The 25,800-nt window shown below is 38.7% G+C and overlaps 1 protein-coding gene across 2 annotated transcripts; it reads right to left on the bottom strand.

The window, feature by feature from the left end:
* Positions 1-2,975: 2,975 nt before the first annotated feature.
* On the bottom strand, positions 2,976-24,853 carry LOC147077675 (uncharacterized). 2 transcript variants are annotated; one of them, XM_085960620.1, is made up of 6 exons: positions 24,405-24,853; positions 18,239-18,397; positions 16,851-17,088; positions 13,013-15,937; positions 9,769-12,543; positions 2,976-9,426 (listed from the first exon to the last, which is right to left on the bottom strand). In XM_085960620.1, exons 2-6 carry the CDS (start codon positions 18,392-18,394, stop codon positions 9,371-9,373), a joined length of 6,150 nt encoding a protein of 2,049 aa, XP_085816746.1. In that variant the 5' UTR covers positions 18,395-18,397; positions 24,405-24,853; the 3' UTR covers positions 2,976-9,370. The 2 variants fall into 2 exon arrangements, with proteins under 2 accessions (XP_085816746.1, XP_085816747.1); XM_085960621.1 differs by having other exon boundaries at positions 24,656-24,853.
* Positions 24,854-25,800: the final 947 nt, after the last annotated feature.

Raw genomic sequence — 25,800 nt, 5'->3', positions numbered from 1 at the left:
CTTCCTCCATCCTGAACAATATTTAATCTCCACAATTCAGAGCGATTACTGTCAAACTGCTGTTAAATAAATACAAAATCCTTTGAGTAATATCACAATATATATTATAATAATTATGTATCTCTCACCATGTAAAATAAATAAATATGTAAGATCTTCCAAGCATTTTCGTCTTCAAAACATTTCACATATCTTTCGAGAAACGAATCCTACGGCGACGATATGGAAACATCGTTATTTATTTATGGTCGACATCTTTGTTTTCACTCTTCGATATGAATGACCCAGAAAGACCTACGCATCTGACATAATTGTGATTGTTTATTCAAATATTCTCTGCGTACTGCTGAATTAGAATTTCCGTAACAAATATGTCAATAATTATGATACAATTCCATATTGAAAACTCATTAGACAATAATTATTCATATATCGCACCCTTGCAACTAAACCGCCGCAAGTCCAAATTTACGTGTTTTGAGTTAATTACTACGTTTCATTGTCTATCGCTCATAGTATATATACCGAAAATTTCATATCTCTAAGTCATCAAATTCAAGTCAAAACTTTATTCAATAACTAAACATATTTCAAAAACACAGTACAAAAATGCGAAAGGTAAAAACTTCAAAGCTGATTTTCTCTGTTTGACTTTTTTGGATTGTGGCAGTTAAGTTGCGAGGGTGCGATATTTTATTCTGTTATGTCAGGATAACCGGGGTCACATTTTCACTTATCATTGTCATATCGTCACCGTTCAGGCAAAAGTCACCAACCCTGAAAATGGCAGTTTTGAGTTGAGTATGTCACCCGAAGCGTAAAATTATGTTCTTTAAGATGCAAAACTCACCTCGGTACATTAGTTAGTAAAATTTTGCTTAAATCCGAATTATTTGTTTTTCACTAAATGACTTTCGATAAAATCTTAACAAGCAAAAGTCATTATAGGTGAATAGACATTATTGACTCTATAAAAAAAAAATCCTTCGTTATAAATATACAAGCAAAAGTCACTATACTATGGATGGTGAGTTTTACTGATGCTTCTTTTGGCTAACATTGTTCAGATTATTAACAAGCAAAAGTCACCAAACCATAATTTGAGCTACCTTGCCTCCTTTAAAACCTTCCAGATGTTTTAATTAGCATCAAAAAGTAAAAGTACCTTAAAGAAATTATTAAGAAGACATGAGAAAATAATTTAATGTAGATAAAACCTTCAAAACATTAAAATCTGATTTTTCCTGCATTTTCAAACATTCAAATTGCGATATCTCAAAACTATGTTTTTAGGGTTGGTGACTTTTGCCTGAACGGTGACGATATCATGCCATTTAAAGTTAAAACTGCACAGATTCAGTGACTTCAGCAACTGGGCATAAAAATAATTTAAAGAATTGAATGTTTCAGTGAATCCAAAATTGTGCTGATAAGTTTGCAGTCTTTGACAGAAGCAAAAATAGTGAATTTCACTACGTATGAATCCGCATTGCGAAATGAATTGCAGCTAATTTCAACAGTAATTCATGAGTTCTCTTTTCAATTTCATTTTCATTATATTTAAGCTCCGCCTAACTGCTAACCATTTTACCTGATGGCACACTGGGTAAGGGGAATTTGTTTTGTGGCACATCAAATAAAAATTAAATTAATTATAATATTTAATAATAAATTAAATCTTGGTACTTTATTATATGCAATGAATAAAAAAAGCATAGCATAGGTAGAGGAAGGACAGATTCTTCTGGTATTGCGGCTACGACGAAATCACTTTGGAACAGTGGTAGTGTCATTTGAAAGTAACCAACCAACACCTAAATGAGTCGCCTACACTGCTAGAAGAATCTAACATGATTCTACCGACCTAACAATAAGATACTATGGTTTTATCTATCAATTTTTTTATATTTATATATATATAAATAACCATGCCCTTGCTTTTTCGTACAAGGTGTTAATATAATATTATTTATATATAGGTAGGTAATATAGATAATATTTTTTCTAATGAGAACGATGAAATTGATTTTGAGAAAGAACTCGTAAGACTTAAACTCTTTATTAGATAAACATAACTAACCAATGTAACTCCTCATCCATCTGTATCGGTTATCTTTTTCTTTAAATTTCATTTTTTTTAAGCTGAAAAACCTAATTTGCAAAGATATGACAATTCAAATGGTAACAGAGATTTAATGGCTGTAGTAGCTAATCGAGGATATTGATTGACAACTCTGGGTCAGAAATGAGGTCTTCCCTTTATAATTCACCAAGAGTCAAAAATTTCTTCATGTGTCATGCAAAAATCGAATAACCCTTTTTGATATCAATCATTAATTCAATTATATACTGAAATGTCTGGGTTAACTCCTTATTAAACTGTAAAATGTTATTATGCACTGCTGAATTCCACTAAAACCATATTAAAAAATCATACATTTTCCTAAAAATCAAGGCTTTAAAATTAAAATGAGAATTTCTGCCAAAAAAATTATACGCTATCTTGGAACAACGGTTTTTGAGTTATTTCCCTATTGAATTATGGTATTGATTTGATAATAAAGTGAGGGAAAATATTACAGAGGTTTCCTACTGTCTTCTCAGTTTTTTTTAATTTGTTTGAGGTAGCTTCTATATCTGAGATGCAATCAAGCTGAGTTTTTAACTTTCCGCAGTTCCACGGGTATAACTTGCGATTCAGACTTCTTTTGCGGCACATTGTTTGGCAGACACCGGTCCAACTAGTGATGTTTTTTTTTCAACCTCTTCGTCCTTACCCATATTATCTTTCCGGAAGAATGAACTCGATGAACTGTGTAATTTTGAGACACATGGGTGGGGTCGAATTTCTTTAGTAAAAATCGAAGGGAAAAATTTATAGGACAACAAAATAAAATGAAACACATAATTTAACACAATAGTAAGATATCTATTCAACAATATAGATCTTATAGATTAGCTATAATAAACCTGTCCACAGAAATCTACAATAATCATTACAAATTACAATAAATGTTTGTTTCATTTCATATCATAAAATGTACCATACTAAAATACTAAAATACAAATGTGGGTTGTGATTTTATTATAATCTAATATCCTAAAGCTGTTAAAATCCTCTCTCAATTATATAATTTCTTATCCTTTAATATATGCAAATATTATAATTATTTAATCTTACTATTTATATTCATATATTTTCATAGTGTTAATGATCCAAAGACCAAAACGATTACATTTTGCTCGAAGAAAAGGCTTCTATCATTTATACCTAACCTAACCTATATATACACAACTGTAGAGTGAACACGTTCCCTATGAAAAACGGTGCAAAGGCAAATTTCTATTGTTTGTTTACACACTCTTTCTTAAATTTACAACCTCCGCGTGTACCCAACAATATTCCATATTCAAAAGTATCCAAAACAAATTCTATATCAATATATGTAACAAAAAAATAAAAAAATTAATTCTCGTAAACCCGGATAAGTTTGAAATACTCGATCATACGTACAGTTATGACTAGGTCAATTTATTAATGGAAAATCAAAAGAGAAAGTGTTCAATGACAACACTAAAAGAGATGATGACCGAGGGAAGTGAGATTTGGATAATAAGACATGTCTTAAACGCACGGAAAGGCGGGAAAAATGAGTTGCCATTTCAATGATATAATTATGAATGATATATACACTATCTCTCTTACATATGTAAAACTGATAAAAACTGTGAAATCAGATTAACTAAGAAAAACAAGAATAATTCTTAGACAAGCCATAGAAAATGATGCACGTAGTTCAATTTTGGCTGAAGAAGAAATCGGGTCAAGTGGGAAAATGATTTTCATAAAGTAAAAGATGACACACAAACACTACCAGATCCCTTTATAAAATAATCTATTGCAAAATAATGAATTTAAATAAATAGGTGTAATATTTAGAATTAATATAGAAGCAATTCACAGCAAAATGCTTACAAGAAACAACAGGTAGTGTCGTGTCGGGTATCATGCAGAATATTTATAAAATATATAATGTCCCAAATTGTATTGTGTCCATACTTGTAGATAAATACTTAGCACAGTATAAAATCACAAGAGCATATTAATTTTATAGTGAGGCAATGTAATTTGCGAGGATAAGACGGTTGAAATCACATTGGCAACAAATTTTAGATTAATTAAAGATGCTGTCACAAAGAAAGATGAAAGAAAGTAAAGATGTTCCCTTACGAAAAAATACATTAATAATCGGCTGAAGGAACATTTTCAACAACAAAAAAAAAGAAACTAAATAACCCACAAAATGAACATTATATGACAGCATTCATTTTCATTGTCTTTTTTTAACTCGTTTTGAATATGTAATACTGTTTTTTACACAACAAATTTTCAGGCTATCCACACTTTAATTTTAGCTAATATAACTATTTTTAAAACAGGCATTTCATTTAAACACCGTTCCATGATCACAATATTATTTTTTGTTAAAAGAAATATTTTTCCGGCGATGCCGGTCCGCAAGTATGCCGAGTGCATTTAGCTTCTGTATATTACCACAGAAAAAAAATATTAAGGTTTGCCAACGAGAGTTTCGATATGGTACTCTGTCAGTATGATTTTGTTAGTGTCCCGTCATTGATCCGACTGACTCCCATTGACAAAACTATACAGAGAATATTACAAAATCGTCCGTACAATTGGAAATAACACATTTAAACAATCAGTAAAACTATACAACACACTTAACATTCTAAATTTGAAGAAACGAAAAAAAGAATAATAATTTTCAAATTTTCATTCAAAGATTACTATCGAAGCGTTCAACCACAGAAAAGCTTCTGACTTAAATAAAGATTTGAAAAATTCATAGGTAAAAAATAATTTCATCCGTATTGAAAGAATAAATAAATTATACGATCGCCTTACAAAAAAATTTGCTAATTGATAGCAAACTAATGGCACAGAAGAACGATTTAGTGATTTAAATTGTCAATTTTCTATGATGTGAAATATTAATGCCATAATTAATATAGGCTTTTTAATAACAACAAACTATGTTAAGAGTTTAAATAAAAAATTCATCGTGAAATAATCTTTTTCACCTGATGCTTTAAAAGCACATATGATTATTGCAATAATTAAATATTCCCAGTCGGGATGAAACATTCGGTGAGTAAAAAAAAATTACAGCTGAATAGAAGCATATTCTGCGGCCAGTCATCGCGCACCCTCGTTACATTTTTAAATAAGTTCATACAAGCACGAAAGCGCAATCCCAAAACCTCTCAAAAATAAATGAACTCGACTCTTAAAACTATCAACTGGTTTGTTTAAATTTGTGACACGTAATTAGTCTGTCAATAAAAAAGTAAAATACCTCACATTCTTACACCGAAATGTAATAAAAAGAAAAACATGATGACGTAATAAATTATGAAGGAAACGAGTGACTCGCATGTAATATTACAAGAGTGCACATTTTAACGCGCACGGACATATCACATTTATATCTTCCGAGCAAAATAATATTAGAAATTTGCTATTACTTTTATCACTACGAGCTACCATTTAACTTATCAACGGTGAATACGAAAAGAGTAGAAAAATATTTGGAATTATTACTTGCAAATATTGCTTGTCAAACTACACCTAGTAAATTTTTTTTTAAAACGTGGTGCACTCGGATCGGTGATTATTATGTTCATTGGAGGAAATTCATTTCCGTACACATATAACATAGCAGATTCGAACGGAGCACTGTACATCATGAACAGTCCGCATATTTTGAGAAATAATCTAGCTTCTATACGACTTATTATTATCCATCAGTACGATTAGAATGACTTAATATTCAATTCATGTAAAACTCTACCTACTACATCACAGCTAATTATAAATAATATCTGAGTTATTTTAACTTTAAACGACAGCATTTGCATATTGGACATGTGTATTATTCGACTGTATATTATTTATATCGTCATGTCGAAAAGCGAAGTCTGCTATGTAGTCTGTGTATGGAGTATTCTCATACTAGTGCCGAGTTATGAATAGTTAGTAAATTGAAAATACACAAGATAAAATTCATCAAAGACAAAAAAAATATAAAAGAATATACTGAAAGTGGACTATAGAATCACCTAAAAACAGCAAAATAATATTTTTTTACTAATTTCTAAAGATTAAAAAATTATATATTTTCTATACATTTTTTTTTATATAAATATATATATAAATAGAAAAGAAAAGCGGGAAGGCCTAGTACGACATCTCATGTCGAGCTGACTGGCCGGCGGCAGGTGCACCATAGACAATAAATAGATTCGTCACAATATTGGGTATAAAAATATCTATGGCTGAGGCAGCGATTTCACAATAATGTCAGTACACATTCAGAATCTTTCAAGCGATAAGCCGCGGCGCGCCGATTCTCCTTATGATAACCCGAACCTTATACGACCGTCTCTTCAACACATTCGCTATTTATTTATTAATATTATTATCTAATTTTTACGATATATTAACGCACGAAGGCGACACTCGCGCGCCGACGATATTAAAAATGAAGAAGCCCTCTTAAAATTACAAACAAAAGCGTCCACTTAAATCCTAGAGGCTAATTTACAATGTTAAGCTTATAACAAAATATTTGTGTATTGTACTGTTTCCGTTTACAAACACTATTGGTATGATTATTACTACACATATTTACATTTCCATCTCAATTTACAGATAATAAACATTATTTATTTACAAAATATATATAAATTATATTATTTACAAACTATATTTATCCATATCAGCAGGGCGTACAGTACTGGCAAATTGTCGAATACATCACGTCAATATTGCCGTAAATTATGCATACGCAGCGTGCGTATCAAACTGTCTTCAACATAGCGGGACAGCTCTGTAATTCCGCATACAGAATTTTCAACAAGGGTATGGAAATCCGCTGTGGTTATTCAACTAATCGTGATTATTTTAGCATGTTTGTCCCTTTTGAAAGAAACAGTTCAAAATATTCCCTAATGTTGGTAGCTATCTTTTTCATTACTGCAGTCATCGGCAGTCCAAACATCTTGGTAGATAGATGGATATATGTAGTCTATTTCCAAAAACTGATAGAAAAACATAACTTCACACAATAAGACGTAATGACTTACCAAAGTGGTATTGATAAATAGAAGCCTCATATATTATGTATAAGTGGTGTTTTTTTTCTCTATTTCTCTAATTTTTGGTTATTTTGTGAGAAGCACACTACTTGACAACTTTACTGACATATCTAATTAGAAGATTGTATAACTTTAAGTTCTCTCAACTGAAAAAAGAACCTACAACAGTGAATTATATAAAACTAACCTTCAAATACCGTCATTATTATAATAGTTTAATTAAACTATATGGAAGAGTTTATAGTATTTGTAAAACCTCACAGCTATCGAAATTTAACCAAAGACCACAGGTATTTAAAAAGATAGCGAGAAATGGACTACTATGGACTTTCCAGTCAGAGTGTAATATCATATCGAAAGGCATTTCGGCTAACTACGTAAATTCATTTTAAACATGTTGCAGAAATCAACTATACGATCAGCAAAATAACCACATATCAGTTCGGCGAAGGCACAAAAATACAGAAAATTTTCCTTACTTCTAAAAGAACAGAAGAATGACCACACGCCTAGTTGAAAATTACGTCAAAAAAATTCATATCGGAGTAATTTATGTAAGTTCAGTCCTATGACAGTTTTTGTACACTATTATATAACACTTAAACCTTTGAAACCTTTCAAAACACTACAAACGAGTCATTTGGATGACTGAAAAAATAAATTCAGCATTTTCTGGGAAGTCATTTTAAGATTGTTCATTCCAACTGTACGCAATAGCCAATAATTATTCCATATTACGTCCTCTGTAGTGTTTGAATTCTTTGTATTAAATATAAATGAACTATACTATATTGTTATATTCTTGCATCACTACCGAGTAATATAATAAGTTAAACCTACACTTTTGTAATAATGTTTATCACATGTTATTGTAGAAGTATCTCCTTCGTGTTCTCTTGTAAATTATCTTATTCAAAAAATTGCACTCTACAATAACGAAACAATCCAATAAATAAATTTATAAAAACTTTTCAGTTAAAATTTCTATGCGATACGGTTTTCAAAATATAAATTTGTACAGCGAGTCCAAGAGTAAAATTAATTTGATTACAATTTATTTGATTACAATTAAATGCTTAGTACGTCTGTGAATATGATTGTCTAGTTATGTTCCGGTGTCGAGTTTAGTTTAAATAATAAGTTTTCATTATTCAATACCGAAATCGATTTTATAATGCCGACAACATAATGGCAAGGTGGATGATCCATAACTACGTGCGTACATATCGTGGGCAGAATTAATATTTTGTACTAATATTTCAATGATTTCTCCGTTTTGACTGCTCTCATTTAAAGTGATGGTATTTAAACTGTCCGGCCCATGAGAAATATTTAAAAATGTGCCATGTATAATATCTACGTAACATACACTACAGACTGAAAAGTTGTGACTGTGTGATTCTGTGTTTGAATAGATATAAAAAAGATGCAGCCAATATTCAGGCTATTAATTCATGATTAGATCAGAGCTCATCAGGTCAATAAAGAAACTGCAGTCAAGAGTGTCACCATTAAAACACCAAGACAAAATAACAAGCACAATGTTCACATCAAAAAAATAATGATCAAATCACAATTCCGAAATAAGGAAAATAACCTATAGAGTAGAATTATTGGAAAACTTATAATTTCTACATTGCCATCAAAAATTAGTAATTCAATTTTAAAACAAATGTTAATTTAATTTGTAAATTTGGAAAAGAATATTTTGCAACAGTTATTGTCAGCTATTTAAAGTGCTATTCAGATTGACCGATCATTATAAATGTATTATTACTCGAGACGAATGTCAAATTGTCGGCCTGCCATTCATCACATTATAAAAGCTTACGTTTACAAAAGGTGCTCACTCAAAATACTCGACTCCATAAAGGTAGTAGTTAACTGACACTCCAAGTGATTTGCAAAATGTTCAAACAGAAGCGGCACAGCGGAAGATGACATTTTATGCTCAGAATGTGTCGTGGGGCAGAATATCAGCGAATAGGTCGGATTCGGCGTCACAGGGGGGCAGCTCCGTCGTCTCCGGGATGAGAAGCGACAGCGGCAGGGGCGGGAGGAGGGGCGGAGAGACCGACGGGGGGCGGATGATGTCATAGAAGAGGTCCGAGTGGCGAGGGTAGAGGGCGTGCGCCTGCAGGTGGCGGTGCGCCGGTGGTCCGCTTGGAGGCCAGGGGCGCCCCTCGCGGGGTCACTTCCCCTCCCTCGAACCCCTTCGCCTCCGGCCGCTCCACGAAGACTCCACGGCTGAAAAAATGACACCGCTCAATTACATCTCCTCAATCTTTCAATCTACAGTCAAACATGCTGTACAATTACAGTGGCGAGAGCAACATTTCAAGTAATAAGTACACATAACTACTTTACAGGTTCCTTTGATTTGTATTATTTAAAAGATTCAATTCAAATTAGTTAATCATAAATAAGCATAACATTATTGTGAAGAGAATTGAAACATTACCGGTGGACTGTCAAGAGTGAGATTAATTTTTTTATATTGATTATGGATTACTAATTATAAAAAGAATAATAAAAGATGGATTCATTGTTAGGTAAACAATCTACACAACAGTGATCGAATGAAATTACCTGCACTTCTTGTTTTCCTTCTGGCGGCGAGAGGGAGGGTGCCAAGGCCGCCTTCTTCAACGGCTCCCTCTTTCCCTTTCCCCTTCCTGGCAGAGCCGGATGCGCCCGTTGACTGTCGGACGGATCGGCGGGTACCCACCTTGTCCAGGGCCACCTCACAACTCTGAATTTTTACAGACACGCTCTTCATTCCAGTCAAGGCGGGTGAGGTCGTAGTCTGCGAACCGGGGGAAGTTGCCGGTTGAGTCTTTCCTGTCGATGTTTTGCTGTTTTGATTTCTTGTGATGTGGGGATTTCCCTCAATACTCTTGGATGGTCCTCTGTTTCTGACCTTGCCAGCCACGGCGATGAGCGGCTCATCACTGTCTGAGTCTGACTCCAACCTTTCACTCTCGCCAGCCGCAGTTTCTTTAACTATCGTCTTTCCTTTGTCGGGAATCTTTTTGCCCTCGGATTCTGGTTGAGCTGTGTCAATCTTGATGGGGCGATCGACTATTGCTTCACTCGGAACATTGCCAATTTTCAAAACGGCTGCATCGCCGTCAATGCATTTTCTGAGTTTTCCCGCTCTGGCCTGCTGCAGATTGGGCGAGAGACCATCGTCGCAGCCGACACTCGAGTGGTTGGAGCTCTCAGACTCATGGCGCTTCCTCTTGGCAGCTGGGGCGACTGTCTTGTGGGCGGCCAGCCGGGGACTGGTCTTATCAGCGGACCCACTTCGCAGACTGTTTCTGGCGCCTGAGTTGGCGGGTGAGTCGGCCCGAGGGTCGGGTCGAAGGAGGTCAGGGCTGTGCTTGGGGGTACGGAGGCGATCAGCGGGGCTGCCGAGTTTGCTGCTGGACCTGGTCCTGACAGTGCACTTGACAGAGCCCCGGTCGGCCGAGGGGGAGAGGGAGCCCACACGTCGATCACCCGCCTCCTGGCCGGGAATCTCAATAAGCAGCTGCTCCAGCAGACTCTTATCAGGGAAGTCGCACTGCTCCAGCCGGCGTGGCGCACTCTCCTCTCTCAGCTGCCGGCTGACTCCCTCCGGGTCTGTCAGTCCGACATCGCCCTCGCGTGATCGTTCCGGAGGTTCTTCTTGGTCAGACAGCTCTGACTCTCTCATTTTGTCAGGGTTAGAATAGGTGTAAAGAGCCGGGGTGACCCTTAGAGGCAGGGGATCGTAGTCATCAGTCTCCCTCTTGAGATAGTTGAGGCCCACCATCGTAGATACATCACCCTCAGATTTGAGTGAACGTCCGTTGGAGCCATCGCTCTTGGGTTCCTCCTTGAGCGGGTCAATGGAGCCGATAGCGTTCTTTCTCTCCACCGGGCAGTCAGGTCGTCGAAGGTCAGTGACTGATGCTTTACCATCCCGAAGGGGCATGTTGCAGCACTCATCCAAAACAAAGCGATCCTCCTTCTTGATGATATTTTTGTTCTCATTCATGTCTTTCCCGGCAAGCAGGCCGTCCCCAACTAGGATGCATTCGAGGCTCTGGTCAGCCTTGGCGTGGCCACGCCGCATGAGGGCATCGCCAATGTAGGCATCGATAAAGCGGTCGGCGGCAGCCCGCTGTCCGTTCACTTCAGAGTGCAGGCCTTCCATCTTGGCGAGCTCGGCCTCTATGTCGCCCATGTCTTCTAGCTCGTAATGGACCTGGGAATAGGGATTACCCTTCTTGGGGTCTCCTCCACGGAGTAGATCCAGGCGGAGGTCCCCATTGGAGGAGAGGTCGTCTAGGAGCCGGCTCCTGGACTCGTCTGAGAGGATTGTGTCCCCGGTGAGAGGCGGGGCGAGGGTAGGTCGGTTGCTATCTGGACTCTCGAGCGCGCGATCCTGGCCGTCAGTCGGCGGAACCGCGCGCGGCTCACTGTTTTTTGACCCGTCAGGGGGGGACTCAGCGGCCCTCCCCCGCGGTCTGTCCTTGATTTCCTCCTTCCTGTGTCGGGCTGCGTCTCGGGCGCGATCAGCTGGTACTGTGGCACCGAGGGGCGGGGCAGGGGCAGAGTCGGCAGAGAGAGCGCGGGGTGACTGGCTGGCCTGGTTGGGTGACTTCTCCGAAAGGGCGTCCATGGACTCGATGCCAGAGTCCTCCCCCTGCGCCTGGGAGTTGGGCGAGCGGCTGGAGTTTCCCCCTGGCCGGGGCGCTGTCCTGTCGACGCCAGGCGCACCTTGTGACTCCTGACTCGGTGACCTCGACACCCCCCCCCGGCCCTCCTCTCGGTGGATCTCTCTCATCTCTTCCACCAGCCTGCTAGAAAGCCGATTCAACATTTTGAAATCTGTCTCTCCCGGATCGGAGCCGTCTGTTTTTTCAATGGAGCCGTCCTCCCGGTTGACCGTGCGAGAGTTGTCCGCTGAGACGAGGCCATCGTACTTTTCTACCCGATGAAATTTAGGATCCTCTGACAGCTTCTGTTTGAATTTGGCTTCCATCTCCGCTATATTACCCTGAGGAAGGACGGTCTTAGCAGTCTTGCCGTCCCTGTCTCTGGGGCTTTGAATTCTGGACTCTGTCTGGACAGGTTTGGCGGAACCCTCGAGGTGTAATTTTTCCATTTGCCTTTCGGCGACCATTTTGGAGTAAGATTTGTCCTTGTTTCTGTCTTTCTTGGTTTTGAACACATGCGAGGGAGCGGTGGGCGAGGTACGCTGAGGATGGGCATTTGATGCGTGCCGGAGGTCAACAGGAGGCGAATGGTGAAGGAGCGTTCCTGTGTTGGTGGAACCCACAGCCGATGAGGGCGGGGCATCTCTGGAAACCGGTGGCGAGGCGGTTCCGGGAGATTCTGTAAAGTATAATACGATTATACATTAGGAAAAATTATACAATTATAGAAAACCTGTAGAAAGTTAGCATTAAAATATTGGAATATGAATCATTACGCAAAGTGCCGTTATCTTTTTACCAGACCTTGACTTTATTGTGTAATCTTAAACGCAAATCCTCAATATTAAAGTTGACACATTAGTGATTAGCAAAAACCTATTCTGAGAAGTAGTTTTCATATCAGAATCCACATTTTTCAAGTCCTGGGTATTTCAGACATGCGATATTCTATAAAAAAGAAAATGTCACATCATGGTTAGACAGTGTTGCTGTAAGTTTTGAGCCTTCTTTGGTTCAGCATCCCAACTACTATTTTATGTTTCCTACGCAGACTACCAAACTTTAGAGTAATGCAGTTCATAAACCTTGGTTTCCAGACAGTCAACATTGAAAGAAAAACAAAATTGAGAAAATCGAGGGGCGCTCACCTGATAAGTCAGTATTGACGGCTTGGCTGAGCTTCCGCCTCTTCTCGAGAGCGACAAGGCCGTTAGCGCCAGCCAGGCCACTGTCGGCCAGACTCCTCTTCATCCCAGGCCCCTTCCCCTCGGAGACAGGGTCGCTGATCCGCCCACTTTTTGAATGTCCGTCGATGACCTTTAACTGCTGGTGGTAATCCACGATTCCGTCCGCAATTGTCTCTTTTGCAATGTCACTTTTCACGGAAACACTCATCACAGTCACTTCACGCAGAGCACCAATTGTTTTATTCAAAACGGCATTATTTACGCATGCTTTACTTCTCTCGCTGGACTTTTTCCTAACCCCATCATTCGTCTTCCTGCGGGGATCCGCATCGACAGGGCGGTCTGTCTCTCTATAGCCTTCATTGTGAGAATATTTCCCGTCGCGGTCAGACGGCCCGCCTGGATCGGAAGAGGCTTCCTGGGATCTCCCCCCGCCAGACTTTCCCTCAGATCGGACCCGCTTGACCTTGGCGTCAGTGTGTCTGACGGCAGACGCATTCTTCAGCGGGGTGGCAAATTTCGAAATCAAGTTGGGGGATTTAGAGACGATGTGAGCGTTCTTATAAAGACTCTTCATGTGATAGTTCCTGATGGCGTCTCCCCCAGGTCGTGTCTTGGCGTCGGCGACACCCTCCTCCCGATCTGCGCCGAAATGGCTGTTAGATTTGACTGCCCTCACTGATTTGGCCAGGCTCTCGGTAGCCACATCTCGGAGAGACTCATCGGAATCATCATCGTTCCGCCTTGGATCAAGCTCTGTCCGGTCGCCCTCAGCAACAGTCTTCTGCGAGCGGTCGGGACTCTGATCGGCCGCCTTCCGGACTTTGGATCTCTTGGGAGGTCCCTCAACAGCATCCAGCAACGTCGACGGAGCTTTCTTCTTGTCTCTCCTGGAGGATTTGATGACGGCGGAGTTCCGCCCCCGTAGGCTGATGTGGAGGGGTGGTACTCTCAGCTCTGCGCCAGTGTTTAACCCAGTCGCGGGCTTCCCACCGGAGACACCCGCCAGCCCTCTCTTAGCAGCTGGAGAATTCACAAAGCTGACGTCAGCCTTGTAGACTGGCGTAACGACCGGCTCGGACTTCTCTAGCTTCAGTCGAAGTCTGATCTTCTCCTTCTCCACGATCGCTGTTTTCTCCCCAGCGACCGTCTCCCGGACAAAGGCGGCCTTGACAGGGGGAGCTCGGGGGGGCTGAGCAGACAGCCGTTCGGCTGGAACCGCCCTGTCCCTGACGAGGGGCCGATCCCGCGGCACCCCTGCCTTCTCCTTGGCCGGCCGCTCTCTGACGGCTTTACCCCCAGCCGCTTTGAGATCTCTTGCAAGCGGACGGTCTCTCCGCGGCACCTTGGACCGGCCAGAGGCGCCCCTGGAGCTCTCTGAGTTGGAAGACTTTGCAGAGGCCTCCGGGTCACTCTGGTCGGAGTCGTTTCGTTTGTTCAGGTCGGCCGACCCGGAGTTCTCATCATCCGAGAAAAAGGAATCCGATCTCTCGGAATTGAGGGCGTCAAAGTAGGGATCGGGCGGCGGTGGAGGGGGTCTCTCATCTTCTGTCTCACTGGAAGAAGACTCAGTCGGCAACGGCTCCATCTCCCCCGTAAGAGAGTTCAGCGAGTAGTCTCTCGGCCGTCCCTTGCTATCATACACGGCAACCGGAGGAGCGGGTGGAACGGCAGGCTCGGGAGGAGCCACCTTTGTCACCTCCGGCAGCAAGGGTATCCGTGGTTCGGGTTCAGGTTCTGGTTCCGCCGGAGGAGGAGCGAGCACATCAGGGGGTTGAGCGGGCGGAAGGGGTTCTGCCGGTGGGTCAGGCTTGACGTCCCTCAGGACAGCGTCTAGAGCCGCCCCAGAGGGCATTTCCGACTCAAGGTCAGACATAGCGGAGAGCGCCCCATCCAGGTTAAGGTCGGCGGCGCTCAAGCTGGGCAGCAGCTGATCGAGATCACAGCCATCGGGAATATCGGGGAGGGCGGCGAGGGAGTCTTTGGGGTCAGCCGGCCACCGCTCCTTCTTGGCCCGGCCAGCCGCAGCCCGCTGCCTGGCATTGTACTGCTGCTGATACATCTGAAACTCTCGGAAGCTCGACTGGGTCTCCAGGTCCATGCTGCTGGCGGTGGGGATGAGCGCCTGCAGGTTTTCAGCCATAGTTCGCTGTAGCGCAGGTTGCCGTCCATAGGCGTGTGTCTGCGTAGGAAACCGGTCGACGATAGGGGGACCAGGCTGAAACCGCTGCTGAGGTCGCGGTGATGGTGACGGTCGCGGGAGAGAGAGGGGGTAGGATGCAGGAGACGCGGCGACAGGGACTGTCGGCCGGCTGACAAGCGGAGGAGGGGCTGGAGAGGGCGGGGGGTCAGGCGGAGCAAAGGCAATGGTGCGGCCACCGACGACTGTCGAAGGGCCGGGCCGATCATCAGGTTCGGTCTTGAGGCGTGGCCCTGGTGGGCCAACAGCGCCCTCATTCTGCAGCAAGTTGACAAGGAGGGGGCTAGAGATGGCAACGTTGGCGGCCTGCTGTGCAGCCATCTGCAGCTTGTGCGCAGCGTGGGGGTAGGGTGGTGGGGGCGCAGCAAAAACGGCAGGCTGCCGGGCAACCGGCCCACTCAAGCCCATGGTATTCTCCTTCCGGTGAATGACCCTGGCCTGAGTCATGCTGCCAAAAGGGTACTCGCGGCACTCTGGTGAGGGCGCCGAGCTCGGAACGTGAGGCAGGATTCCATCTTGAGGGGCAACGGTGTTGGGCGATTTGAAAGTGTCGGGAGGAGCGGGCGGTGGGGGCAGGGAGGGAGGCGTCTGAGTCTCTACCCCGCTTCCACCGGCCGGAATTGAGAGTCGCACCGGAAGGCCGGAAGAGCTCGTCGATGGTCCCGCCGCATCCAAAGCAACACCGCCTGGAAATTTTAATTTCAATTGTGTCAGAAAAAGACATTTTACAAGATAACTAGGTAAGTATATTAAAGCCATTTAAGGAAACACACTTCATATTCATATTCGCAATAGTTTTTACATGTCTCATTAAATCAGTGTTATTCATTTCCGATTGATTATCCAGATTTTTGATTTCAATTTTGATCATTAGTTTCATATAATTATTATTAAAAAAATGTATAATTTAAACATATAACCAGTAAAAAATATGAATTTATCCAAAATTGCTGTTAAAACAGTTTGTTCTGGAACTAAATTATGTTTTATTATTTTTTCGAATATCCTGATTACCTTCATCCCCAATTAGTCCACATAATCGAGGTTCTACTAGCAGTACTAGTATATTTCAAAGTAAGGAGAGTGATAAAATCATATTCATTATAAACTAAACTGCAAATACTACCTTAGGTAGCGTTCAGTTGGCACTGATACACAACACAGCAAAGATACAACAGTAAATTTTTTTTTTCCAACCATGGCCGATCCAAATAGGATCATAATATGGGCCTCCACAGAGGTTTGTATTAACAAATTTTGTTTTTTCACGAGAAATGGATGTCAGCCACTTACTCAACCTATTAGGTCCATACCCTGACTCACACACAAATTGAAAAACAATGTGTACTTGCCAGACCCAGGATTCGAACCTGAGACCCACGACGTGATAGTCCAACGCTTAGGCCGCGTGGCCACCGTGGGTGTAACAGTATATTTAATGGTTTCCAATTACCCAACGATATTAAGTAAGCTTATTTGAAAAGAAATGAATATAAATCAATTGAAAAACCACCCCTTATAAAGACTCCACTAACACAAAAGTTGACTAGTTTGCATTGCAACAAGCTGGCATTAGTGTAATTTGGTGTCGGCACAAACCTGCATTGGTGGTATTGGCGGAGGCAGTCGCGGTAGTGAGGGCCGTAGCAATGGCGATGGCATGGGGCTGGGCAGAGTTGGCGAGGCGGATGTGCACTTGGCGGTCGCCATCGATCTGCACGGACAGGATGCCCAGCTGCAGAAGCTGCGGCGCCCCGGCCGCGGCCAACGCCCGTAGGCGCAGCGCCGCGCCCAAGGGCACCGACAGCGTCACACGCACCGAATTCCACGGCTCCACCTGCCAACATTCATATTTCAGTCAAACTGCCTTCTTTTAGGGGTCTCCAGATTACGGATTTCTACGAATTTGGCATATTTTCGTTTCCTTACAGTACATAAAATGAAGGGTCGAGGATTAAATGAGTACAAGAGACATATAATTAAAAAATAAGTTAGGAGTAGTTTTCAGATCCATCCAGACCATACAGTGAAACTTCATTATTTTATGTGCTCAAAATTCACGTAATATGTATACTAACAGAATTTTATACAAACAAACCAAAAATATGCACCAAACCAATTTGAGATTTTTTAATAATATTATGACAGACAAAATTTATAGAAATACCGAAATTGCGTGAAAGCCTTTATTTATAAAAACAATGGCCTACTACTTTTAAACATATTATTATAGCTATAATTTAAAATATTATCAATCCATTTATTAAATTAGGCCTAGATCAGAGCATCCCAACTGGTGTGCTACTTCCCAATAGTCTGCAATAGGTGAGTGTAGAATGTCTACTTCTGAAGCTGTGGAATGCAGGTTCGAATTACACATTTGGAAAATTTACATGTTGTTTTTTCAACATATGTTTGGATCTGGAATATCGATCCGCTAAGTTGAGCAAGTATTTCTCATAAAAAATCAGTTAAGTTAAAATACCTATTAGGCATTTCTATAGGCAATGAAAAGAAATCCAACCCTAGCGATGAGTTATTAACAGTCCTAGCAGACTTGACGAGAAAGCTCCATTATTGTTTTGACAATATAGCAATGAAAAGCTTTATGCAATTGCTTTTTTCATTTTTGCATATTTTGAAATATTACAATTAAACAAAAGGAAGAAATCCCTGATTTGAAAACTGATATTTTTAGTTATGAGCTTTAGTCACCTACCTACCTCAATCAAGCATTGACCTAATCATAAAAATTAAGAATTCTTAAACTAGAGTCAGTTATCTCATTAAAAGAAATGATTACATCGTCATGTGGTTTATAAAAACTATATAAATTTTTTCGGTGAACGGTGAATTGGATGTGATGAATTGTCCATACACAAAGTCTTGGCCGCGTTTTTTAACATCCACCGTAATATCATTTCTATACAATTGATCCAGTATCTACAGAAACAAAACTATGTAAATTATTGCATGATGGAAATGACCTTGTCGACTTTGAGATGTGGTGTGGCTTGGGCGCGCGCGTCGGCGAGCAGGTGCCGGAGGTGACGCAGCAGATGACGCAGGCGGGCGGGGAAGTCTTCCGCGCGCAGGTCGCCCTCGCACGTCACCACCACCCCGCACCGGCTCTCCGCAAACATCTCCTGGAATTAACAATTAACCACATTTTCACATTATTTACTGCATTCATTTTGTTTTATCACTAGGTATAAACAAAAAGTTTGATAACAAAGCGTATGATTCATAACAAGATACCCTTATGAAATTTTAATACTATAACACTCGAGTGCATTTCTGGCCCGGAACAGTGTGAGAATTGATGGCATGAACAAAATTAATATTTTGTAGTCGGGTATTCAAATTGAAACAGGGCAGATTGATAATGGTCGCATGTTCTTCTGAATCGTGCACTCCTGTCATACAATGCCATTTAAAGTCAAGCCAAGCAGATTCTGCAACTTCATGAATTGAACATAACATTAATTATTATTTTTGGAATTGACTGTTTGAGTGAATCTAAAATAGAGTTGAAATGGTTGCTTCTTTAAGACGGTACTTCAGTGAAACGGCAAATACTTTTCAACTATAGGTGTGACGAAATTTCGGACTGGCTGAACACATCAATTTGTTTTGTGATGGCGACGGGGGAATTAATTCTTAAATCGTGTAAAGATGACTAAAAAACGTTAACCATTTACTTAAAAAGTTTTACGTTAAAAAGAAAACATGCCAATGAATATATTATTAATATTATTAGTAATAGAACACCCATGGTGGCCGCGCGGCTTAAGCGCTGGACTATCACGCCGTGGGTCCCAGGTTCGAATCCTGGGTCTGGCAAGTACACATATTGTTCTTCAATTTGTGTGTGAGTCAGGGTATGGACCTAATATGTTGAGCAAGTGGCTGACATCCATTTCTCGTAAAAAACAAAATCTCTTAATACAAACCTCTACTCTGTGGAGGCCCATATGATCCTATTAGGATCGGACATGGTCGGATGAAACATAACATTAAATGGACGCATGTTGACTTTTTATGACAAATTATGTTTTGTTCTGCATGCGTCATTTGCACAATCTTCGCGTCGCGTAGTCACAATCGTTTTACACCGTGCCCCAGCTGAAGTATAGCCTTAACAGATGAGGGCGAAAAAAGTGAAGTAGGCTCGGCTCGGTCTAGTAAAGGTTTTCTTCAACGTCTTTAACAGTCAGGGATATCCAACCTTGTTGCAACTATTTTTTATTTTGAATTTTCCTGACATTATTTGGATTGGTGATAAGCCAGTCGTATGGGGCGAGAGGGACACAGTTAGCCAAGATTTTAATCAGAGCATAAAATTCCACACTTCACCGAGACTGACAGTTTGCACCTAATCTAGTCTGCGGTTGGGTATAATATGCCATTAATCTAACATCTTTCCTTTTGGCTGCCGTAAAAAAGCCTTGGCAGTACCCAACAGGACAAATATAATTTGCGAAAAAAAAATCAAAAAACTTCGACATCTCTAAAATCACTTGACAAAATTCAAAGTAAATCAATGTTAAAATCATTAACTGATGCCGTAATATGTTTTAGGAACATTCCGATAGATGTCAGTATGTGTCCTATTTTGAAATTATTTGTTTTGATCGAATGGTTAGTACAACCGAGACATCTCATATCTGGCGTAGCGAACATGGACCATTTGACGAGATATCTTGTATCTGGCAGTGATCGGGTTTACATACTGATTGCTAGCCATTCAGTAAAATTCATGTGAAAGAGAATAGGTGGAGAGAATATAAAGTGGAGAAACATCACAATGGTCATATCCTAAGACGTCGTTCGTCCATATACTTATGACATAACTTGGGTGTAAGGTTTAGAAATGTGATGTAATTTACACACAGACAGGAGGTAAAATATTTAGTCTTGAAATAGGACAACGGGTGTCGTATCAAAGTGGAGGGATGGTCAAAAATACCAATAAACGTGTGACATCATTTACGGATAACCAATCACCTGACCCAGTTTGAGTAAGTGCATTCCTGAAAATATATGAATGAAAGTTAAGATTGTTAGAGTAACCTTGAACATTCGATTTGTGCATGTTAATTTTTACAAAATAATACAAAAAATGACTATTGATGTCTCAAGTTAAGGATGCTTTCTCGGCTAGGTGGTGATGGTAAATATAGACATGAGAAGCTCAATACATACACATGTTACAAATGATTTTGAAGACAAGGTTTTAATTTGTTTAAATTATTAATATTTCCTTTTACTGTTGAACTTTGTGGGTTAGGAGAATGGCCAACTGTTACCAATGTAGAATCGAAAATGGTAATTTGCTTCATAGTGAAATTCAACCAGGCAAACGACAATATGGTTTGAGCGAATAGTTTACAACTCAAAGTCGTTCAAAGCATCCTACACATATTATATAGATTATGCCCTATATAGGTAAAAAATAGATGATACAACGTTTACATAATTATCTTCATTGCATGTTAAAATAACTCATAGGTATGGCATTCTTAGTACTTTCACGGCATAATCTTTGGGAATGTTCCCACCATGAGATATTTTAGAGACATTTATGACTCGGAAACACATATTTATTTAACTAATATGAGGAAACTCGGCACAACTGCGACTCGTCGAATTTGCGTAAGTGATGCGGTAGTTAAAATAGTCACTGTTGCCGTTCTACTAAAACGCACAGGCTAGTGCTGCGTTTAAATAAGTACTATCAAATTATTAAGTCTGTAATCATAAATAATGTTTGTATGAACGTAGATTATTAGTGCGGTACTTTGGAGAAATATTAAAGATCATTTTCTATATTAAAATTATACTGAAAATCGCCGGAAAATATAAAAGTAGTACTCCGTTTCGTCAAAGATATACTTGAAAAATAGCAAAACAAAAAAAACCAACCTACAAAAACTTTCTCATTTTGACAATCAATTTAATTGTTTGAAACATGATTTTTGGGTTTTCTTTTTTGACTTCTTGGTGTAGGGTGTCGAAAGAAAATTAAAACTGCTATTTTACCGATAAGGAGTAGTCTGTAGTACATATTTACTCAATCACATCGAATGTGCTGTCAATTCTTGGTGATAACATATGCAGAATATGTACCTAAGTACTATACACTATAACATAAAACTATAATGTACTAGAAAAAAACATTCTCCATCTGTCAAACTATTATGAGAGTATCCTTCACGACCTGAAATAAATGATTCCTTTATTTACGTGTCAGTTTATTTTTCAAATTTAGAATTTGCATTTACGTGTATGTTTTCTCCCACCTTGCCCCAGTGACAAAGGCCCCATACTAGGCGATTATTTAAAGCTTACCTTCTAAATAAAAAAAAAATAGACTAAAGACATTATAACGTTAAAAAATTAACAGAACAATCTGTCTTCAACTATTGTATTTAGGATTCACATACGCACAGACATCATACTGTATACAAATCGTCAACGTCAATCGTCTGCTAACAAATGCGAGTAGTAATTGAGATTTTTATTTTGTATGAAGTTTAATGCTATTTGTCCCCATGATATCAGCAAACGTATGCAACGTCCCAAGTTTCAAAGACAAATCCTATCTCACTTTGCGCAAAATATTATTATCTAGGACTGCTGCTTTGTCAACATTTTGATGTACGCTATTTCAATTTCCAAGATTTATTATTTCTATTCAGCAGTGGCGAAGAGTGGAGGTAGCCTGTTAAAATTCGGCATAAATATAAATAATACACACTAAACTTCGTCAGTCATTTGTTTTCATTGAACTAAGAATACAATTTGCAGATAGTGTTCTTGTTTAGTCACATTAATTTTAATTGAATTTTGGTATTTGGCACGGTTTAATTGAATTGTAAAAACTAACAAACACTATCTACAGTCTACACATTGTCGTCTTATTTCAATGAAAACAAATACTACTTACGGTTGACAAAATTTAGTGTGCACTATTTATGTCAGATTTCAACAGCCTAACTCCACCTTCACCACTGCTATGCAGTGTATTGCGTTTTCTGAATGTGGATAAATTATCTGAGCCATTTGTCAGTATTTAAAATATAGGTATGCGTATTTAAAAATAACTAGTTTTGAGGGTGATATTGTGAATTGTTGTACAACAGAACGTATCTTAGAAGTAGGATTTTCAAATTTGTCGTCAGAAATCAGAAATTATCGAAGCTGGGGTGGGTGTTAATGCCTCATTTTAATTTAACTTACTTAACATGGCTAAGTTTATTGGTCGCGGAAGAAAAATAGGTACAACATCTATCTATCTCTCAAATTTCATCTCATTACCATGAAAACAGCCGTTTATAAGCATGATATTAATCTATATAGGTAAGTAAGCAATAGTTATATTGAAAAATGAATGTCTCCATCTGATACCTATTATGATCTTTTCCATAGACCAAAACAGTGTTGATATAGGTATAGATAAATAGCATTAATATTATTATTTTACCCCAAAACATATAAACACCTATTTTTGATAAGGAAATGGGATAGCTTTGCCAGTAACGACTTTAACCAGGAAAGTGACACATTCAATGTTTTAACTAGTAAATTATTCACGAATTTTCATTATTATCGAAAAATAAACTTTGTGGGTAATTTATATTTTACAAATACCTTCTTATAAAATAAGCACACATACGTTAATTAGTTAGGTAAGGAAAACAGATTAAATAAACTTTTTTCTTTCAATATGTCACATGAAAGATGGACTGAAAGTTTGGTAGGCAACCTTTGATAGAAGACAGCACCAAGAGAAGAAGAAGTTACTTATCATGAAAATATTGACATTTGAAGCATTATATTATTTACATTATGAAAAAAACTGCTTCTCGAATAGGGAGTGAGGAAATTTAATGTTGTCAATACTTAATTGACGACTTAATTACTCAATTCTACAAATTGAAATCATCTGTCATTTATTATAATATACATTTTATTTTATTTTTGGGATATAGGTATTTAGAATATCGTTTTTTTTTAGTGACACATTTATATTGTGTTTTATATTAATTTAAATCCGTAATGTTTTTTTTTTAATTTTGATTTATTATGTCACAAGCATTCGAAATTTACAAGTGAAGATAAGAGGAAAACGTAGCCTTTATAACTCGTTACGAACTAATGGAATCGTAAGATCGAAGATGTCAAAGTAACCTCGAATGATACCGAAGACTTCACATAGGTACTGTAATTAATATTGTATGTGGTTATATTCTAATGCGTATATAATATTCCATACATTTTAATATTTTTGACGTATCTCCTTATTGAAGATCGTGTTGATATTATTAGGCAGAAATTTGAGATCGGACGTGCGTACGTATTCGAAAACTTTTATTGTGATACTGTATTTTCAAGGTTATGACCAGAAATGAGATATTTCCACCGTATATTTATTCGAAACTTTCTCAAAAAAATACCCTGTTTTCTGTTAAGGTTATGTATTTTAAAATGTAAATAAACATCTTTCCAACGTTTCCTTAATAATTAAAAATAACTATACGAAGAGCGCTGGGCGAATTGCGAAATGGACTCGCATTGGATTATTTGGCATAATTAACGAGCTCCGTGTACACGGAAGGCAAGTTATTAAAAGTAAAAAAAAACATGATAAAACTACGTTTTAATTGGTTAAAAGTTGAAAGTCGGATGTTAAAAGAAAGCTTCAACAAAATTTGTTCCCGCTAAGATCGGAAATATCGTATGTTATTGAAGATAAATGTCAAATAAATGCCTTGAAATGAGAGTAGCAAAAATTAGATTTCATTATACGCTTGATTTTTATGACTTTTTGCGCCATAAATCGCTATACTAAATATTTTTTATAACATACCCTCGATGCTACATCCCATTTCTCTCAATTCCGCATTGCCAAAACTATTAGTTAGTTAATTTTATAATAATAATTGAATTGACATTAGTCTCCGGCTCGTGCATATCATCGGACTGGGTCCAATCGAACATTTTGTACAGTTCAACCGAACATGTCACTTTATCAGCCGATAACCTTACACGTACACAATGTGGAAAAATTACGGACAGTTACATTTATTTCAGAAAATTGCAGGACTCGGTGGGAAAACATTGGCATTCAATAAGAAAAAGGTGATTTACATTTCAGTGACGCAAAGCTTAGATCCAGCGAACAGCAGCCATTTTGAAATGGACGGGGGAGTGTAGTCACGGCATGCAACATTTGTCAAAAACGGTTGTCTGAAACTTCATTTACACTCGCGGAGTGGCATCCTCGTTTTACACAAGTTTAAATTTCCTTTCGGCGATCAGTTTCTTTCCTTAACTTGAGACAAACAACGAAATCGAGTACACCAAAACAACTTAAGCGACATCCGATAAATCCAGCTTACCCCATTTGCATGACACACTTTTATCACTAAAACAACACTTCACACACTCAAAAACGGACAGTTACTATTTTAAAATCAATTTTTAGCGTTTTCACTATCATATTACAGTGATTAAATTATAGAAAATATGACGAATCGTACCATATATAATTTACAAATAGTTGATTCGGTACGAACAATAACAACGGGCGCCATTTGCAATTTCCGAGTTGACATGCGCACTTGAGAGTGGATTGGAGATAAATAATAATCGTTTCAACCTTAAACGGCGTCATTTTTTATGTTATAATGGAAAATATTCGTAATTTTAATGAAATACATATAAATTATTTATTGCATAATCTGTTACAAAATATTAGCTATTTTTTGGTACCCAAAAAATAATCTTTTTCGATTTTTATAGAATTATCAAAAAATATAACAATACTCGCGTTTAATGTTATATCTAGTCGATGATACGATTTCATTGAAAGTTTGATTGGCCAAAATATAATTCTGCATGCTCCGTTCATAGAGAACACTTTGTGATTGGTTAATTTATTGTAACATACGTGAGCTCCATAATCACTTCCTGTTCGACGAAAATAATAAAATGAAAATATTATATTAGTTTCGAACGTCTCAAAGCTAATTTATTAAACATATAAAAATACGTGAAATTATATTTAGAATAGGTAGGTAGGTAGTAAATTTATGACAATGTTTATACAGATATTTATCGAAAATATCTCAATAGAAATTGATTAGATACCTAACTAACTATCTAGGTAGATAATATAATTACATTAATTGAATTTGGCATATCTAGTTACAATTAAAATACAACTTTACTGTCTTTGCAAGTAATTCACAACAAAATAGGATATGAAGAGTAAATAATTATAAAAATTATGGTAGGTACTAGTCATATTGATAATATTAACTTCAATAGTGATCTATTTTACCCTAACTACCTACCTATATTACACAAAACCAACCTGTGATGGTATATTAACATGTTAGGTACATATTTATAATGGAAAAAAATGTTTTCAATTATTTCGGAAATATTTCGCAATACTCCACAAAAACCAGCGCCCAATTTAATCCCATCGACACATATCATTGTCTATTCTTTGTTGACAGTAAGTTCACACCATAGACAT

The sequence above is a fragment of the Rhyacophila brunnea genome, unplaced genomic scaffold, assembly GCF_057557595.1.
Source record: "Rhyacophila brunnea isolate RB1 unplaced genomic scaffold, BYU_Rbru_1.0 scaffold_12, whole genome shotgun sequence".
In the NCBI taxonomy this organism is placed as follows: Eukaryota; Metazoa; Arthropoda; class Insecta; order Trichoptera; family Rhyacophilidae; genus Rhyacophila; species Rhyacophila brunnea.
The sequence above is the reverse complement of the archived record's forward strand: the minus strand, read 5'-3'. Positions and strand labels throughout refer to the sequence as shown.

Excerpts from the sequence above, each read along its gene's own strand:
- LOC147077675 (XM_085960620.1), bottom strand. The coding sequence starts at position 18,394 with ATGTTTGCGGAGAGCCGGTGCGGGGTGGTGGTGACGTGCGAGGGCGAC. Across the intron at positions 17,089-18,238 it reads CACATCTCAAAGTCGACAAG|GTGGAGCCGTGGAATTCGGT; the intron begins GTCATTTCCATC and ends GAATGTTGGCAG. Across the intron at positions 9,427-9,768 it reads AAGGAAAACAAGAAGTGCAG|CCGTGGAGTCTTCGTGGAGC; the intron begins GTAATTTCATTC and ends TCATTTTTTCAG.